This window comes from Pezoporus wallicus, unplaced genomic scaffold, assembly GCF_028554395.1.
Source record: "Pezoporus wallicus isolate ANWC-B61680 ecotype Strahan unplaced genomic scaffold, APGP_CSIRO_Pwel_v1 contig_161, whole genome shotgun sequence".
Taxonomy (NCBI): domain Eukaryota; kingdom Metazoa; phylum Chordata; class Aves; order Psittaciformes; family Psittacidae; genus Pezoporus; species Pezoporus wallicus.
The window spans coordinates 6,163,414-6,183,549 of NW_026642654.1; the positions used below are offsets into that span (position 1 = coordinate 6,163,414).

At 38.3% G+C, this 20,136-nt stretch overlaps 1 protein-coding gene across 3 annotated transcripts; it reads right to left on the reverse strand.

The window, feature by feature from the left end:
- Nucleotides 1-1,311: 1,311 nt before the first annotated feature.
- CPSF3 (cleavage and polyadenylation specific factor 3) lies at nucleotides 1,312-20,103 on the reverse strand. 3 transcript variants are annotated; one of them, XM_057431859.1, is made up of 18 exons: nucleotides 20,008-20,103; nucleotides 19,094-19,157; nucleotides 18,134-18,231; nucleotides 17,105-17,233; nucleotides 16,063-16,240; nucleotides 14,466-14,555; nucleotides 13,466-13,616; nucleotides 11,078-11,253; nucleotides 10,345-10,503; nucleotides 9,441-9,587; nucleotides 8,280-8,432; nucleotides 7,788-7,896; nucleotides 7,398-7,496; nucleotides 6,190-6,284; nucleotides 5,551-5,638; nucleotides 4,555-4,624; nucleotides 3,890-3,986; nucleotides 1,312-1,632 (listed from the first exon to the last, which is right to left on the reverse strand). In XM_057431859.1, exons 1-18 carry the CDS (start codon nucleotides 20,076-20,078, stop codon nucleotides 1,531-1,533), a joined length of 2,076 nt encoding a protein of 691 aa, XP_057287842.1. In that variant the 5' UTR covers nucleotides 20,079-20,103; the 3' UTR covers nucleotides 1,312-1,530. The 3 variants fall into 3 exon arrangements, with proteins under 3 accessions (XP_057287842.1, XP_057287843.1, XP_057287844.1); XM_057431860.1 differs by lacking the exon at nucleotides 7,398-7,496; XM_057431861.1 differs by lacking the exons at nucleotides 19,094-19,157; nucleotides 20,008-20,103 and having other exon boundaries at nucleotides 16,063-16,202.
- Between the last annotated feature and the right edge of the window lie 33 nt (nucleotides 20,104-20,136).

Below are 20,136 nucleotides of genomic sequence, written 5' to 3' on the forward strand. Positions count from 1 at the left end.
AGGGAAGTGGTGGATTCCCCAGTGTTGGACACTTAGAAGGCCCAGCTGGACAGGGCGCTGGGACATCTAGCCATACTTTGCCAAGAAGGGTTGGAGCACATGGTCCTTGAGGTACGTTCCAACCTGGTGTTCCAATTTCTGTGATCAATGAGATGCCAATTTAAAACAGCTGGGAGCGGGGAGACAAAAAGCTGTGTGTGTAAGAGGAAGATCTCTTGAAGAAAACTCACTGCCCATGGACAATTTTCTGCACAGTTTACTGATTGGCAACAACCCGGCTAACTTGGGAGTATCATTCTTCTCCACATGCTGCAGTTCACATGCAGATACCACATTTCACGCTGCCCAGGAAGACCCTTCCACCAGCAGAGTGACAAGGCCCTTGGCAGGGGCAAACATGTGCGAACTGTCGCTGAAATTTGTACGAGGCTGTTGCGGGTCATAAGCACAAACTTTGCTTGAAGCTGGTTTTGTTCATCTAGTCTAGTTAATGGTAATGCCTGTATACACAGCTGTAAAGCTCTAATTAACCCCAGTATGCAAACGTGGATTGGTTTTTATATGTGTTCAAACTCTCTTTGACTTCAAGAAGATGCAAGCATGCAGTTTGTATTGCAAGGAAGCAATGCATGCTTCCTTGACAGGAACAAAATTCTATACAAGCTTGACTCAACATAAAAAGGACATGGAACTGTTGGAAAAAGTCCAGAGGAGGCCCACGAGGATGATCAGGGGACTGGAGCACCTCCTGTATGAAGACAGGCTGAGGAAGTTGGGGCTGTTCAGCCTGGAGAAGAGAAGGCTGCGTGGAGACCTCATAGCAGCCTTCCAGTATCTGAAGGGGGCCTTCAGGGATGCTGGGGATGGACTCTTCATTAGGGACTGTAGTGACAGGACAAGGGGTAATGGGTTAAAACTTAAACAGGGGAAGTTTAGATTAGACATAAGGAAGAAATTCTTTCCTGTTAGGGTGGTGAGGCACTGGAATAGGTTGCCCAAGGAAGTTGTAAATGCTTGATCCCTGGCGGTGTTCAAGGCCAGGCTGGACAGAGCCTTGGGTGAGATGGTTTAGTGTGGGGTGTCCCTGCCCTTGGCAGGGGGGTTGGAACTAGATGATCTTAAGGTCCTTTCCAACCCTAACTATTCTATGATTCTATGACTCTGAGCATATGAAAACCAAATACATCAAATTCATCCTCCAGCTGGTCATTAATCTTCAAAAACATGAAACTCAAATTTAATTTTTGTAATTCTACATTTAGATAGGTTAAGAATTTATTTCTTGTATGTGCACATAAGAAAGAATATATGCACACTTTGCCTGGTTTTATTATAATCTATAATACATCCACAAATATAGTTGCTCTAAGGTTGCTCATCCATTACTTGAAATAACTCAGCAGTTTCACAGTCACAGCATTGATACATCTGACTTACTGAAGAAAAAAATTTATTCGCTCTTAAAAAATAGTCCAAATAAATTGAACATTTAAAAGATTTTTTTGTGTGTGTCCTAGGTATCTACAGAGGTCAGCATACTGGGCTGAGGGCATCATAAAGCCTCTGTGCAGCCAGTTCCACCATTTCACGGAGGGATTCATCATCTTCACTTCCTGGCTCACAGTCAACTGTCTGGGAACAAAAAATAGACGTTAAGTTAGAACAACCAGCACTTCATATTCCTTTTCAGCATGTGAACAATGCAGTGCTCATCAGGGGAAACGAAAAAAATAGTCATGCAAATGGAAAAGAGTTATCAAGAGCAGCACTTTATGTTCTTAAATGGTCTGCCAACATGCAGAAGAGTACAGAGAAGACTTATGGAAGCCCTGCTAAGGAACAAGAAACTTAATCTCAAGTGTTATGTTTGATTAATGACATGTTTCAAAACTACTCTGTAAAATGCAGTAAGTTCTGTACATTACATTTAATTCAAAATCAAATAAAACCACAGGAGATTCAGTCCTTGGAGTTTCCATTTTATCTGTGAATTCATCTGCACTGCATTAGGTTAATACTGTAAAACACATGCATTCATCACAGAGCTACAGTCCCTCTCTGCTGAGGGAGCCTCCACACTGATATTCCCATACCCATAAAATAACATTTGCATCAATATAAAAGCCTGCAGAGATTCATCTATCTGTAAAGCAAGTCTTCCTAGAGAAAGATGCTCACCCCAAACACACAAGTTGATCAACATTCAACCTGATTATCCCCTGACTGCTCTATCTCAAAGGGCAGCATTTGCATAGTAACACTATTCTTGATCCTATGGACTTTCAGGCTCTAAGACTGTACCTTCTCTAATTCAGTATTAACTTGCTGGTCTTCTGAACAAGTAACAGCTTTCAACCATAAATGTTTGTGAAGAGAAAAAAAAGGGGGGACATTTAAAACAGCAAATGTATTTAATGTTATCTGACAATGCTGTTAGAAGCATGTGAACTCTAAGAGCACTGTGTTAACAGTTACCATGGAAAAAGTAAATACACAAATCCCACCATATAGTCAGATCTATACTAAACAGTTTTTCATTTTAAGGCCATTAAAGTTTTGTAAGAAGATATATATGCACATAAGGACAGAAACCTCATTCACAATGGCACAAGCTTGCCACTGCCAACACAGTATGTAAAGTATTACAAAGATACACAAGATAGCAGCTGAGCTGCCATTAGGGCTTCTGTCAGTGCACAATAATAACATACATCAATAATGTATTATTAACAATAATGATATACATCAATATAATATTACATGAAAATGAAGCCTAACTTCTTGATTAAGCATTATGGGTTTTTTTTCCAGTCTTGTTACCTTTTTCTCTATTGCAAGAGATTTTTTCATCAGTCCTATGTTCCTATACTATGTATACACTGAAATGTAGCATATGTTTATTAAAAAACTGAAAAAAGATGACATACCAATCATGGTGTGTTAACCACAAGACTGTAACTCACCTGCCTCTGGAGATAATTAATATTCATTTAGTTTGTTTCAATAGGTAAGAAATTTTGGGCTGGGATCAACCTTCTTTTGGGTTTGTAGAACACTTAAAACATTTGTTATGGTCCCTCAGGACAGCATCTGGGAGCTACTCCAGATTGGAATGGATTACTACAATGGGTAGTGGTAATACATTATATATTTTCACTGTGCTATTAATAATGACAAAGTCAACACATTCAAATGCTTAAGAACACAAAAGACATGGTTTGAATCATTCTTTACAATTCCTTATTTTTTTAGTAACTAGGCATGATTGCTTCTTAAAGCAAACTTCTGACATGCATGACATTCAATTCTGAACCTAGCTAATAAATTAATAAAATACTTCTTTTTGTGAGTATTTCAGGCTTTCAGTTTATCTACAAAACAATCAAAAACCCAATTATTACCATTGCTCCTACTCTTGATTGTTCAGTTACTCAGACCAGAGCCTGTTTTAAGAACATTTACAAAAGAAATTGTGGGTTAAATCCATTTCTTCTCTACAATCTTCCTTTATCCATCTTTATACAAGTAGAGAGCTGCTGACAGATACTGATGTTTCTTCCAAATTTACTGCATTTGTTACATAAACATTTCTAGCTTTTTTTTTTTTTTAATGAAGAAAACTCTGTAGGATATGCTTCTGTTAAATCAATGATCTCAGCTCACAGGCTGGGTAAGTACTTCTCTCAGAGAGGCAGGGTACTGATCCACTGATAGGAATGTCAATGGAAATAATGGAAAGTGAATAGGCTTAAGCTGTTTTGATATCAAATACAAAATAATTTCCTTAGCAATGGGTACATGATATTCTAGGCAGATCTGTATATTAGATGGGAGACTCCCCTCTGCTAAATATAGCCAGACACAAAAGGGAGTGCTTTGCTTTACATACCCGAGTGTCCAGCGAAATGTTTGCAGTCTTGCCATCAACCGTGACGCACAGGACAGAGCCATCTTTTGAACTCACAGAGTCTTCTCCAAACATATCCCTAAAACAAAGACCTATGCGTGTAAGACATGGCCAAACAGTAAACTTGTAATTTATTTTCTGTTAACCTCAGGGTTCCAAAGGCGTTTTGTCAGCAGAGGTATCTCCTTTCAGCAACTGTTATTTAGCCCACTTGAATATAATCAACAAATCCATATCTAAATTCTTATGAAAGTGGCTGTCACCTAACAGTAACTATTTTACCAAAATAAATCTTACCATAAATGAAAGGAAGGATTCCTTTGATTTCAAAAGAGGCAGGATTTCTATGTAAATAACAAAACATACATCAGAGTGGTACCAAAACGGTACTTCCACAACCACAGCATTCTGGGAGACAACATAAAAGTCTGCTTCTGGAAGAAAGTCCTGTATTCAAAGTGTTAATGATGCTGAGATTTTTCTACTGCACCTCTTTCTTTACTTAACTCCTGGCCTCACAGAAACTAGACTGAAGTAAATTTGCAAAAAGCATTTTAAAATAACTATCTTTAAACTGGATTATGCTAAAATTACTGTATTCACAAGATTAACTGATCATTTTCTGTTTGAAAAATATGCCAACTTACTGAAGCATGATCTCCATTCTCTTCCTATACACATCCATGTCTACTTTCTTTGAAATTTTATGTACTGCAGCTGAAAAGAAGAAGTCATTTTACTTTCACAGACATCTGCTGGGAGCAAAAATTGGCTAACTTTTACTGCCTGGTTCCTAATTGACTTTCAGGAAGAAACAATCTAAAAAGAGAGATATATATTTAAACAATTTACAAAGAAAATGTATTAAGGATGGAAGAGTCAAGGAAATACCTAAGTTTAAAATATATGCTCCCTGTACTTATCGCATTTTAAAACAGAAAACTTTGCAAGTCTAATTCTCACTTTTTAATTCTCCTTTTTACTGTTATGCTCATTACTTCTCACATTTCCTTTACTAAAAAGTAAAAATAATCTACTTTCATAATTTGGTTATAATCTCTCTGTTTTCTTTTATGATAAAGAAATACCACATCACAGAGGCTAGGAGCATGCAGAGAATACATAAAGTGAAACCAGACAGCAAATGTGAGTAGTAGTAATAGACATAGACATTCCTGGAATATGTTTCAGCATAGAGAGGTTGAAATAAAAATAAAGATACTGTATTTAGACTTGGTTTTGAAATTAAGAGGTAGTTTAAATCAAGTCATTTTCATCTGAACATAATTATTTTAAGTATTTATTCATTAAAGGAGTCAGAGATCTAGAGGAAGAGCTAATTGTGAAAATCACTGCATTTTTCACTGATGGATAAGGCTTTTGATAAACACACATTTTCCACAATCAGCTACCAGTAGCCACGTAAGAGTCAGTTTCAACAAATTAACATTTTACAAATAAGGAAGACCAAGTGGCAATTCTGGTTTTAAGTAGCAAATCTTACTCCCTAAAAAGTTTCATAAGGAAGGGAAGTACAACAGGGGGATCACAATCTATTGCAAGGCATTATATCCCTCTAAGCTTGATATAAAAAAATTAAGAAGCAATGCCTCAGTTAAATATGCATGTACCAAACTTAGTACCTTTCTGTATTTTGGGATTTGACTGCACTTCCAGTATCACTGTTGTCACAGTGTCTGCATACATATCATTAGCAGGATTTGCCACCCACTGGAAGAGAAAAAAAATAAGTAATAATGTGAGACCATTCTTTGGGCTGAGTGAATAATGCAACATAAAACCATCGTGTTCCCCTATTTGCTTTCCTCTGAATTCTAGCTTCAAATGACTACCATACATTTTACACCAAGTTATTAACTACTTTTAACTTGGTATATTCCAGTAACTTCCTGTGAAAAATTCAAACTGTTGAATGCTTCTGAACACATTTGTGAAACAGTTATTAATAACAACTGTTGGAAAGGGGGAGAAAACACCATTTGACATTATTTCCAATTCCTACTTGCCACATAAAAAATGGGCACCAAATCTGCCATTACACTCCTGAGTCACAGCAAAAAGGAAACCAGCAGTGGCTAAATGAAACAACATGCAACAGTACAGGACCATCGCTCAAGGGGAATTTTGTTCTACCTTTCATTCTCCTAGGCATCCAACAGAAAGCTACTTAAAACACTGAATTCTGCATAGTATTTATCTGATGTTGCTATTTTGGAGAAACTGGAGAACAAAATACTTCTCCCTCCCTCACCAATGCCCACCTCAAGGACTACCATGCCTGGCTCCTGGATCACAGTAATATTTTTGAAAACCTTCAGGGCTGGTTTTTGTTGAATTTCTATTTCTTCTACATCACCTAAAAGTGACAACAAATAGTTAGCAAGAATAAAATCATCCTGAAAGCAAGACTAACCTTACCTGCATAAAACCCCAGGTTATTTAAGAATAAGGAGTTGTTATTATCACAACTGCTCAGAGCAGCTCACAAAATGGAAGTGCAACTGTCTTCCCTCACCTGACAGAATTATATGCTTTGTTCTGGATTGTTTGGGGTGTTTTAGTATGTAATACCAGCCAATTTACTTGTTCTGAATTCTCACATTTGACCAGCTTAGCACACTGATGTATGCACACCAATGAAAAACAGAATAACCAAGAAATTCAGTGCTGCATTTGCAGAATTAACCAGGTCCTCTTAAAGCCTTGAAGGACAACCCATTGCTTACATAAGCATAGAGCTTAAACCAAAAGCATTTGTGTGCCATGTAGCACTTGGGTTATGAGACCTGAACATCAGCTGAACACAGATTTTTCTCTTCCTCAGTGATATGAATTAGATTTGGATGCTAGGGAAGAAAAAAAAAAATCCTGAGCTTCCAATCTGGGAAGGGATCCTGCAAAGTCTGTGTGCCTTTAATGAACTAGTCCAGGAGCTTCCCCAACCTTTCAGAAAGCTAAACAGCAGCACTGGAGATCACATTAGTGGCAGATTTAAATGGCTTCCAACTCAGAAAAAGCCAACCAGGTCAGATTCTTGCCTCCTGTGGAGGGACAGAAGAGGCTGTCTATCACAAAGGATAGAGATCTTGGTTTTATTAATGGAATGGCATTCCATTAATTCTATTTTGGGGCTGCAGATAAAAGATCAATTAATAAATTTTACATCAGAATGTATACAGAACTCACTGTGTGGACTGAGAGGAGACAGAAATTGCCCTAGGCTCTATACCGCTACACGCTCATGATTTTGTAATACAGCTACAATGGAATCCCTCCAAAAGGATGTGTCATACTTATCAACTGCATCAGTCAGAAGCTGCATAATCTAATGAAAGTTGTAAAATACAAAATAAACTGTGGCACTTCAGTCACTGGCAAAGAAATTTCCACTGAGAAGACCTCTGAAGACTGGAAGTTGTTTTAAAAGTTGACCAATATAAACCACAACCATGTCTTTCCAAATACGCACCAGTAAGTTTTTGTAGCTGATAATAAAGTAGATTAAAAGGCCCCGTGTATGGAATGGCTTGTGTCTGTGTTACAGTGCTCATCGCCAAGTCTGTGTAATCTGAAAGAATTAAAAAGTTCCCATTAAAAACTGTCCCTTTGAACTGATTTCCTAAAAAAATAAAACTGCCACTATAGATCAATAGTGGCATCAAGACATTTAAGACAGAGGGTTGAAAAGGACAATCTGTAGTGAGGAGGGTGGAGTGTCTATTGTAAGAGAAATAATATATCTGTGGTTAAGAAAGCAGTAAGAGCTTGTTATTTTATCATACCCATTTAAAAGAAAAAAAAAAAAAGAGTATTCACTAAGTTTCAGTTACCTACTGAGCACATCACTGCCTTTACTTACTGGAGAGGTCACATGGAGAAAGGATGTGATAGTTAAAATTTCTTTTAACTAGGATTCCAGAAATTCTCTGTCCTTGCTCTGGTTTCTTATCTGCTAAAGATCCCATCACCTGGAAGTGAAAAACACAGAACAGTCAACAAAGCAAACTGAAGTATTCACAGCTCAAATGTAGCTACAGAGACAAAATACAGTTTTTTCAGAAAAGTCAAACATCACATAAAATTAACTCTGAAAATAAAGGAAGGTCCTCATACCCAACAGACATTCTGGGATTAACACAAGAAAAGTTTGGAAGAATGAAGAGGCAAAAAAAACCCAAAACCAAATCCAAACCCCAAATACACCACTAAATGAAAACACTCACATACTTTGAGTGCCTGGAAAACACACACAATCTGAAACCAATTAAAAACAGAGACTTGGAATAATAAGTGTGGCTTTTATCCCAGAGGAAAATACCGCTGTACAGATAACAAACTACTGATTTTATACCTTGGCAAGTTTTTCTCCTCTGAAGTTTAAGGTTACAGCTTCCGTATTCCTAGGATTATGAACTTCTATGTGAACTTCATCATTATCCTCATATTCCCGGATCAATGCTGCTTTCAATCTGGCCATTTCATTCTGCTCACCGTGAACTAAAATCTATAGGAAGGGAAGTTTTCCTCTCATGAGAAGTTATTTGACCAACCAGACATGTTTAGTAAACAAATTATCCCCCCAAAATTGCCATCTTGTACCTCATCCTTATAAAAATGTCAATATATGAAATATTGGCTCAATTATATTACATAGTTTTATGTCTTTGATATTGCTGCGTTATCCAAAGGCCTAGATTTCACAACCCCGAGTATTAGTAGAAAAACACATGCAAATAAGCAGAGTACATGACAGAGATTCCATTTAACTTTTCATACACTGTTATATCATGAAAGCAAAGCATTAACTTAAGTTCAACAACAGAAGTTAGTCAGCTTTACATTTTTGTGTCTGCATGTAGGTAGCTATAAACAAAATAAACATGCAATTCAGAGGATGCTTCACAGTTCACAATTCTCTTTGCCAAGTTAAATCCTCTTTTCTTCCATGATTTGTTTTCCTTATCTGTGCTTACACACTGATTCTCCTCCAGTCTCAGTAAGTTTCAGATCCTAGTCCACATTTTCATATTCTGGTCTTTCACACCTCCTGATCCCTGTGATTTGCTCATGCTTTTCCCCTCAATTGCTGCCTTTGTCTTTTGCTGCCTGCTGCAATTAATACTTTCTTGTTTATCTGGGGGCAAATTACAATTAATTATTCCAATACCAGTGCCCACAACTTGATGTGATCCTATACTGTATTTTATTTCTGCAAAACACTGCTGAAACACATTATGGACCATACCAATTTCTTGAAAGTCATCCCCAGATAATCCCCATGCACACAGTCAGAAGCAAGTTCATCTTTACTTTGTTAAGATAACATGATGAAAACCGGCTAAAATCTCCACCTTTTATTATTAAAGGCATAGGGTGCTGGCTACTGGTACTGCCAGACACCAGGATGCCTTGATGATGATGATGATGACTTCACTTCACACCTTGATGACACAAGGCCATGAAGTGGTTTGATGAATCCCACTCTGGAGAGATGGGCAGCATGTATACTAACCACATGTGGAGGTTTCAGGGCCCGGATAAATTCACTGGTTTGTTGATAATCCGTGTGAGCAGAGAAAGAAATGTAGTCCACAGACATCTTCAGTGGCAGTTTTTGCCCTGACATAGTTGTGATCTCTTCAGGTTCAGACATGATGTGCTAGAAGAAAAGAGCACTTTAAATAAGACACCATGTAACAAATGCTTTACATTTCCAAACCATATGAGATAATATTGGCAGTCAGGTTAAATGTGAAGAATTTCTCTCAAATTTCACAAAACAAACACAAATGAAAAAAACATGCACAATGCACATCGTTTCATCTTTTGTATACTCAAGTAGGAACTCCTCAGATCCTGCAAATCTTGGGGGTCATTCTTTCTTCCAGATAAATCTTTCTCAAATTTACATTAAAATTGTAGCTAGTGTGTGACCTCTATTTCTAAAGGCAAAACTAGATGCTCTGATGCTCTCAGCTGCTGGAATTTGAAGGATTTAATTCTCTACAACTGGACAATAGCACAACATGCACAAAGCGGTCTGATCTCCGACACCTAAATAGCATTAAGATTTAATATCTGTTCCTCCAGAATTAGGATTCGGGCTCCTCTCTCAAAAAGTTAAATGGTGGAGGGGTCTGAAGTTGGAGGAAAGTATCAGTCATTCCTTCTCATGACAAGGTAACTGCTCCTAGAAAAGATCATTCTCTCTAACATCACTAGAAATGGCCATATGCCAATTTTCTGTACTTTTCATTAGTATTAGCTAAAAGCAACTAGTTTTAACAACATAATTATGCGTATCTGACAACAATCTTCTCAGTAAATTCAAATAAAAACAATTGCCATTGGCAAATTCTTTTTAAACATAACATGAATACTTCTACATGTTAAGTCGTGATATATTAGCAACTCACCTTAGCAAGTGTTCCTTCAACACAGTACCCTGCTATAATTACTCCATTTCTCTTATCTGTGCACCAGCTTTCAAACAACTCTCTGGATAAGCCACTCTGCATCATACCTGGGGATGCCATCACAACACTTGGGCCAATATCATCAAAATGATCCATACTCTGAATGGACAAACAGCAAGAATAGCAGATACCGTAACTTAGTCACATGAAGGACAGCCTAGCTACACCGCTGAACAAGGTACAAGTAGAGCCCTACATTCACTAATTATACCCCATCCTCATAAACAGTGCCCTTTGCAGGAGAGTTCCTCCTATTGGTGCCCATAAGGAGCAAACTATAAGCACAGGGATCTACAGTGGAAGAAAAGGTGGGGCGTTAAACTTCCCTGAACAAGCCCTCTAAACACTGGGATAGCAGATAACTTGGATATAAACCTGTACCTAATCAACCTACTGGGACAGTAAACATGCAAACTGTTCAGCAACTACCATGAAGATGGTGAGGCACTGGAACAGGTTGCCCAAAGAAGCTGTGAATGCTCCATCCCTGGCAGTGTTCAAGGCCAGGTTGGACAGAGCCTTGGAATGACATGCTCTAGTGTGAGGCATCCCTTCCCACGGCAGGGGGGTTTGGAACTAGATGATCTGAAGGTCCTTCCCAACCCAAACCATTCTATGATTCTATGAATTTTTCTGTCACCCTTCTTCTTTTGTAAGACAACCTTAAGCTTACCTTCAGATTACTAATATGCTTGAAAACAAATGGATTGTTGATGTTAATTTGCTTGCGGATCTTGTCATTCATGGCATTGACATATGTCTGATAAACTGCCATACACTTCTTTGCCAAGGAGGAGGCATAGTATATAGGGATATCATGGAGTTCAGGATGATTCTGCCAGTATTCATCTACAAAAACCCAGAAACACTGAAGAAAAACAAACAAAAAAACCCAACTAAAAAACCCACACACCCCTGCCCACAGCATTGTCTCCAAAGGACATGCTTCTCAGAAGCATTAATGCTTCTTGTGAAATAGATTTAGCAGTGCAGTTTTTCATTTTTATTACAGAAAGTCACAATCATAAGCTTTTTTTTTTTTTACCTGCCCTACTTAAGAAGAAAAAGCAATCACCAACTAAAAATGTATATAACTAGTACAAACAAGCATGCAAACAAACAAGAAAAAGATGAATTTCAGGTATTTTTGGCAGGTCAAATTCCAATCAATTACCAATTTCAGCTACAAGGCATAAAGCATACACAATATTACACAGCAATAAATCTACATTTACAACAGTGCAAGCTTTACCAAACCACTGCAATAAAGCAGAACTGTCTCTGTCAAATATCAATTATACATCTAACAGTTAGGGACATCTGTGTGTAGATATGTCAATGAGAATTCACTGTATCAAAGTTGTGTAAAACAAACCCAGGGAGTTCAAGGCATAAAGGGATCATCCAGTTATCATTTATGGCTTCCTATATATCACCAACAGTTATATTTTACAAGCTTAACCGAAACAAAAAAAAGCAAAAAGCCTCCACTAACCACAACTTATTTTATCATCGATGACAGCAGCCATGACCTTTACTCAACACAAAGAAGAGATCTGAATGCATCTGTGCAAACATAACTTAATTGTTTTCCCACATGGTTACAGTTCTGCTAGTCTAAAACATATTTATACTGCATAAGTGAGGAACAATCATCCAAAGATAAAGGTACACTCTTGTGTGTATTTAAAATTATTTGTCTTTAACCTGACATTTCTGATATGCAGCTAAAGATTTTCAGAACATGTCAGAGAGGCTGACATCACTATGTTAATAAACTCAAGCATAAGGTGGCCACAGCCAGTAGAAGATAACCAACAGCAGGACTCAGAGTGACGTTAAAGGACTGGACGTCATCACAATTTTCTATACTGTAACACAGTTTTTCATTTTTTGTCATACACTTATAAAGAAAAACAAATACGTAATCCTGTGGGCTCAGTTGTGTAGACACAAGAGATGCAATTGCATTCTCTACCTAATTAAGCATCCAATTGAATGTCTAGCTTTACTGGAGTTATTTTCAAGCTTACCTCTAGAAATTCAACTTTAATACCTACACACAGGAAGGAGAGGCAAACGACAAATTGATAGCTACACAAGATTTAAGATGTTCCTGTTCTATCTCCTCTGTAAAATAAAAAACCTTCAAACAGTGATAAGTAGCAAATAATCCCACACTGAATACTACCCTCTGCCTAGATCCAAATTGCTTATTAACATTTGAATAGACCAGTAACACATTTTGAAACAAATTACTTCTAATATTGAGCTAAAATGAAATGGAAAGTGAGAAGAATGTCACACTTCTTCAGTAACACTTTAGATTCAATACCCCTAAAAATAAATGTTTTAATTTTGAGATAATTATCTTTTGGTCTTGCCAGCATTTGCAGGAGTAAAAAGAGACTGAAAAAGCACATAATGTAGTACACATTCAATGCACTAAAAGGAAGCAAACAAGCCTGGAAATAATTATTTAATAACTGGTTTACCTGAAGTACCTTGTCACAACTACCTATGTATTTTATGTGAAGTGGCTTGTGATCATGTATAATTACCCCTTCCCTTCCAGTTTGCTCTTCTTAACGAAGCCTAATTTGCTTTCGCATTACCACTAGGACTTAAGTGTCTGTATTTTCTCAACTTTTCCTATAGACTTCTCCATATAGACTTTTAAATTAAAGAGCAAAGATGGTCAAACTCTGGAGCAGAGTACACCTTTTTTTTAGCAGTACAGTTTAAATAGGACAGTTGCTGTGATTGCTCACTTTTCAATCTGCAATATTAGGCCCTATTTGCTGAAATCCTGGTTCAACAATATTTGAGTCAAGCACGTATTACCCTTTCCAGTAAGAAAAGGGTATGCCATTACCCTTTCCTTTCTAGGCCTCGATCCTGCCTCATAAAGCAGAACTGCTTTGGTTGGTTTATTGGACTTTTGGCACTTCGACAAACATGCATTATGCATTAACACACTGGAAAATGGCTAAAGAGTTGTTTAAACATTCTCATTTAACTCTCCATGCCTCTTATTAAGAGGAGGTGTGAAGGTACATACCTAAAATTAAAAGTAGTTCTTGTGCTCGACCCAGGGCAAAAACAGGAATAAGACCTCTACCTCCTCTATTGACAATGTCGTGAACAGTGTTACAGAATCTTGCCTCTCGCTCTTCCCTTTTTTCGTGAATGTGAGTACCATAAGTGGATTCCTGTGTATACAGAAATAAAATATTAAAAATGCTGATACACAGAGACTGATTCTCAATCTTCTCCTCGGAATCCAACACGAAAATACAGAAAAGCATACTGGTGTTAACATGGTGGGGAGAGGAAGGAGAACAGTGAGGTGAAGAGAAAAATCAAAACCACTCCAAATTCCCATAACCACCTCGACCAAGTTAAATAACCAAAATTTTCTCTCTTGCAAACCCCTCCCAGCTGGTTGGAAAGACAGATTCTGTTAGGAAAACAAACAATTAAAGCTATTAATTTTGATGCTTCTTGTAAGAGGTTTCAAATTTAACATACATACTTTCCTAGATGGCAGTGATGCCACTGCTTTGATGAAGGGGTTATCACATTAATATGGCTCACCAGTGGTATATGTGCCACAGTTTAGAAGTACCTAGCCTAAAATATAGGAATTACATAAAATACAAGATTTTGATGTGACTTAAAATGAAATTAGCAGTTACAGAAAGCAATTAGAAGGGACACAGTAAACAAAATCAGGGTTAGGATCTACTAAAGACATCTAGCTACACTGTACATTTGTACAATACATCTAGCAAACACAAGTGGAAACCTAATAAATCTCCCATCTTGAAAAGGTCTGTCTAAAGGCTTAAGGAACTTCATCAGAAAAATTATAAAATGAAAATTAGACTTTTTAATACAGTGAAAAGAAATGTTGGAGTGTTCTGAACACCCAAGCATTTGGATATTTAATGCAAGCCATGACTTACCACTAAATCTCCCCTCTCATTTCATTTTAGCTTTAATTAATATCCCTATACATATTTCATTACAAATATAAGAGATAATTCTGTAAAACTTACAATTATAAGAATATCGGGTTTAATATTAGGAATCTCAGCTGCCATCAGGTGTCTGTCTTCCTGTCTTGAGAAATCACCTGTATATAAAAGCTATTGGAGACAAAGAGAAGCAATTACTCTGATTACAGGTTCTACCAGGTCAGCAGCCTCTAAAAAGCTGTTGTATAGGAGTGGTATTTTTTAAGCAAAGATGGGTTTAAGGAATTTATCATAAAAGAGTCAGATGTACTTTAATTAAAGACTTTTCTGATGTGGACAGTGCTTACAATATTAGGTCAATAGTGGTACAATGCAAATATTTTAGCCACAGTAAGTAAAACATTTCTTATTTTAAGCAGTAGAATAATTCCAAAAGAACTAGGTAAACAATTACTAAGATTTTATTTATTGTTTGAGGTATAAAGGTGCCATTTCCAGCCTTCTGCATATATGCACTGATAATTAAGAAGTAAAAATCAGTGTAACAAAGTACAGCAGGTCCTGAGTGGAAGTAAGAAGTAGATAAAACTGCATTTATATATCAGAATTGAAATACAGTGAATAGTATAATCAAATTACTTATTAAAAATTTTTCTAAGATTTTCTTATACTAAAAAAAAAACAACCTGTAATTAGCAGAATTTCTAAACAGAATGATCATGTTCCCCATTACACCAAGAAGTAATTTGTAACTGTAAGCAATTTTTGATTCTTAACTGCAGGGTGGAATGCAACTCTCTCTGCCCAAGGGTTGGTTTCAAAACTAAACAGTTTTAACTAAACAATCATTCCACTGATTAAAATGTGAACAACAAAACATACAGTCAGCAACAGCAGACAACTGGTCTACAGGTAACCTACTATCATTCCTTTTGCTTCCCAGGGAATTAAAGAAAATAATGGAATCCTATTTCTAAACTTCTAAAATTCTCAATCATTATAACCATGAACAAAGTCCCTCTAGACAGAAGCCTCAGTACCACCAGAATCTCTCTTCCCTCTTCAAGGTTGTACGAAACTCTTCTTTGGCAGTGATTATCCTACTGAACTCCAATTCATGAGAGTAGTTTCAGTATCTGGGTTTGACACAGTGCGGCCTGTGATTACACAACGACTCATTTAATCTCTTCGTGCTTAAAAATTAATAATAATCTTGTTTCTTTACGTACTTGAGCATAGGAGTGTTATGAGAAAAATATAACTCACATACTTTGACTAATGCCATTTAAGCACTCAAGGCAGGCACATGGTAAATCATAATTACAAAACCAGACATCTGTTCCTAGATTTTACTAAAATGGAGCCTCCATAAGGATGCCTCAGCTATCAGCTGCCTCTGAGTGGAGCAACAAGAAAAATTGTCAGTTTACTGGTTCCAAATTTGAGTCATAAGTCACCCCTATAAAATCCAAACATCCTACTTGGTTCCATACGTGTGTCACTTGCTAGTTCTCATCAATGAGAAAATAAACGCTCTAAGTCAAGGGCTCCCACCCTGCCTGGAGTCCAAGTCTATTTGACATCTCCAGCCACAGCAGTGGGGCTCAACAGACAGAAATAATTAACAACCACATTAGACTTCAGGCTTGGTTTCAACTTTATAATAAAAACAAAATACCTTCACACCAGCTATTTCAATCATAAACATGGCTGCTCCCAGGACGTGGCCTGCGTGGTAACACCAGAATTTGATTCCTGCCACCTCTTTCACTTCATGGAAGTTGATGGTCTCAATCTTGTCCATGCTTTCTTCAAGGTCTGTTTCTGTATATAGCATGTCATCCGCTGATATATTACTGGATATAAGTGAAATGGCTAAATATCAGCTCATCTTACCACCTTAGATCATGTAACAGTTGGATAAACACTTCCTGGGTAGTTCCCCACCGATAGTAAGACTTCCATTCAGTAATGCTATGTCTCCTATGTTAGGAATCAAGTCCAGGTACTCTAAATGTAGTTCAAGCATCTTTCTTTTGAAAGGCCATGCTAGAATGGTCTTTGCAGTTCAGGATCTGCTCTGTATTTGCCTGAAAGTAACAACAGATTCCCAACTCTCCACAGAGATCTGCCACTTGTTAGCTTGTAACAATCTTCAAAAGCCAAACTAAAACACACTTCTCCCACTGGCCCAAAACAAACAACTTAAAAGAGGACTGCTTATCAGGCTTCTGACCCAAGCTAGAATCTGCTGAGTTGAGATATGCTCAGGACCACTGCATTCACATAGAAAAGATGTGTCAAGGCATCTAACAGAAGGGGAAAAAAAAAGAAGAAAAAAAGAGAAACCCAAACCAACCACTTCTATGAAGCTTCAGGAAAAAGAGATATGAAAAAGCATGCTAACAAGAGTGTCTTCAGAGAGACAGATGGGGGGGGGGGGGGGAAGGAAACTATTAAAGGTCCAAATGCAGCAAATGAAAAGAATGAGAGAAGAGAAGGAAAGATTTTATTTTTTTTATTAATAGGCAATTATCTGACAGTCACATTATCCCTGAGGCAGTAAAATGATTCATTAATTCTAATCTAGGTATCATGTTCTACTGTGGCAATATCCAGGTTCATCCAGCCACCTCTGGTGGCTTCATCTTCAGTTTCCTGTTGAATCTATATGTGAAATAATTCCTGAGTTAAAAGAAACAACCCACAGCTCAGCTTACCTGACTTTGACATAGTCTGAGAGAAGCCACCTGTAAATAGCTTTTGTGGCATGAGTCATAAACGTTCTTCCTTTAAAACTTGTTTTCTGTAAAAACCACGGTAAAGCCCCACAGTGATCTAAATGGAAACTTAAAATAGACACACGAATCCAATTAATACATTAGCATCACACAACACTAATACATATCATATAATTCACTACTTCGCTGGGTTAACATGGCATCATGAAAATCCAGAAGCAGAATTCTCAACGCTGTTGTTAACTATGCTGGTCTACATTCTGTACACTAGTGACTAGATATGCAGACAGGAAGACCTAAGAGTAATAGAGGAAATTCCCCATTAATGGCAAACGTTTTACCCAAATAATTTCAGAATTAACCTTTTTGTAATCTACATATAAATTTAGAGGGAGAAAACCAAGGGGAACCAGGAACACTATAAATGTCAGATATAAGAAAGCTAACAAATGCAATCTTAAGTTTGCATGGTGGACACTATGCTAAAATGCTAACTACTAAAACAAAATTATTTGGCCACACTTTAAGTTCGACCTATTTTAAGGAAGTACTTTTGAAACGGAATTCAAACAAGCACATAGCGTGAAAGCTCAGGATTTTATAGAGACCTGGTTATGACTGGTTAAATCATTTAGAAATGCTCTTCTTGTCTCTCAGCCACTAAGCAAAATTTAAACCACATTCAAAGCTTGCCTAAGTGTCCAAGAACCTTCTTCATTCAAAGCCAATGGAGCAAAAACCACAACCAATACTTTTCAGCAGTCTTCATGTGGAAGACTCCTAGAAGCTGTCACAATAGTGTTAAAGCAGGCCAGGTTGTAAGTCAGATATCACAGCGGGCTCAGAGGAGAGTTCTAATGTCAAGAACTGAACATCCTCAATTTTAAAAAAGTTGGAAACTAAAAGTTCGCCACACCATTACCATCTATATGACACCTCTTTTCAGCCTCTCAGTGAACACAGCTCCAACCACAACCTCAGTTATTTGATCTTTCAGGTGCAACTTACTGACTAATTAAGAGGAGATCAATCTCAGCGGGATCTATCAAATCAATGTAAGGAAGAGCATCCATTCCTTCCAGTCCAGGATGGATTCCACAATCAAGCTAAAAAATGAAAGGAAGTTAAAGCTTCGAACATAACATGCAAGAAACGTTCTTCCAGTTTGGTCTAAAATATAGTTCCTAGTGACTTTAGCATCATGCAAAAAGTGTTTTTTCCTTAAATACTGCTTTTAGCACCGGATTTCACATCTTGGGCTTCTGTCTAAATGACTCATCTCCACTGGGACACCAAAAATTTCTCAAAAGATCCCAGTCTTTGATTGTAATTTAGCACCTATGCAAGCCTTCACTCACACTTCAGCAACACCTGAATACAGGTAATAACAGTCACAATGTCCAAGTTATTCCAGCCACCATACGAGAAGACAGCTGGAAAAGAGGAAGAGCTATGTGTTTCTATGTGACTGTTTACACATAACTGTTGGTAAACATTACCCTGAGGTTCCACTGAAACCTAACGTGTACATTTTTGGTGTTTTTTTTTTTTCACAATGACAGCAATCAGCCATTGGAATAATCTCCCCAGGGAAGTGGTGGATTCCCCAACACTGGACACTTTAAAGACCCAGGTGGACAGGGTGCTGGGACATCTAGTCTAGGTCATGCTTTGCCTTAAAAAGGTTGTACCAGATGATCGCTGAAGTCCCTTCCAACCTGGTATTCTGTGATTCAGAATCTACACTTTAGACACACACATGCTGTTTGAGGATATGGAGCTGTTTTACAGGACAGCCTCCCTAATACCGCCTGTTATATGTTACATTGTTCCAGAAAGCCGTAAAACCTTCCTCTTTTAGCACAGTGACTGACTTCAGTGTGGCAGCTGAATTGAACCCTTAACAACTTTTTGTGATCTGAAGCACCATAATGAGAGAACACATAAATACATTCATACAATAATTACCATTATTTTTCTTCCTTTAAACTCCAGAATAATGCAAGACCTTCCCACTTCTTGGCCAGCACCTCTGCAAAAAGACATCAAAATCATCATAATTAAACCAACTCACACCATATGGATGCAACTATATACTGGATGTGTTTAGTGGGATTATTTTTCTGTGTAGAAATAACAACCTTTTAAGCTGAAACACTAAAGTAGCAGAACAGTTATATTTATCTCAATGGAAATGAGGCCCTATCTAATGCAGGAGAAATACGAAGAATGGTTGGGGAAATTATTTTGGTCTCTTCCATCTTTTATTGCATGTCTGTACACTTGAGTCTCAAAGTATTGAGATGTATAAGGAATGGGAAGCTTACTGAACAAATTATGTTGGGGTGAATAAGCTTTAAGTAGCATCTTCAAGTTGTCCAGAAGACAACTCTTGTGGTGCTACCAGAAACACCTGCAAATTGCACTGGTATCCTCACCAGAGACAAACAAATCAACTTAAAGTACTACAAGACCCACAGTGCTGTCGAAGTGCAAAGGTAAAACAAACGTTTTGCTCAGACAGCACTTCAGCAGCGCACAGGGAAAAGCCACGATCCTTCCAGCTGAGCATGACAGCTCTCCCAGGGACGGCAAACGCAGGGAAGGGAAGAGGAAGATAGCCCGGGATTTCAGCACCCTTTGAGGAGTTGAACGGTGATCAACACCGTTTCTCCCGGGCCGCGCAGGCCACGCTCCCGCCTCACGGGTCGCGATGACACAACCAGGGCCCAGGGGAAGCGCTGGGCTGGGGCCCGTGCCCACCTCATAGGTCGGGCTCCTCCCCTAACCCCGGGCTGGCCGCAACCCCGGCGCCCCCCCCGACACCCCCTGCCCAAGTCCAACGCGCGGGTCCCGCCGCCGCGCCCGCCCCGGGCGCTCACAGGGGCCGGATGAGCAGCTGATCACTCTCCTCCGCCGGGATCAGCGCCTCGGCTTTCCGCTTGGCGGACATGACGCCCTAAGCCCCGGAGGCACCCGCGCTGACCCCGACCCAAGCCCGCCCGCCTTCC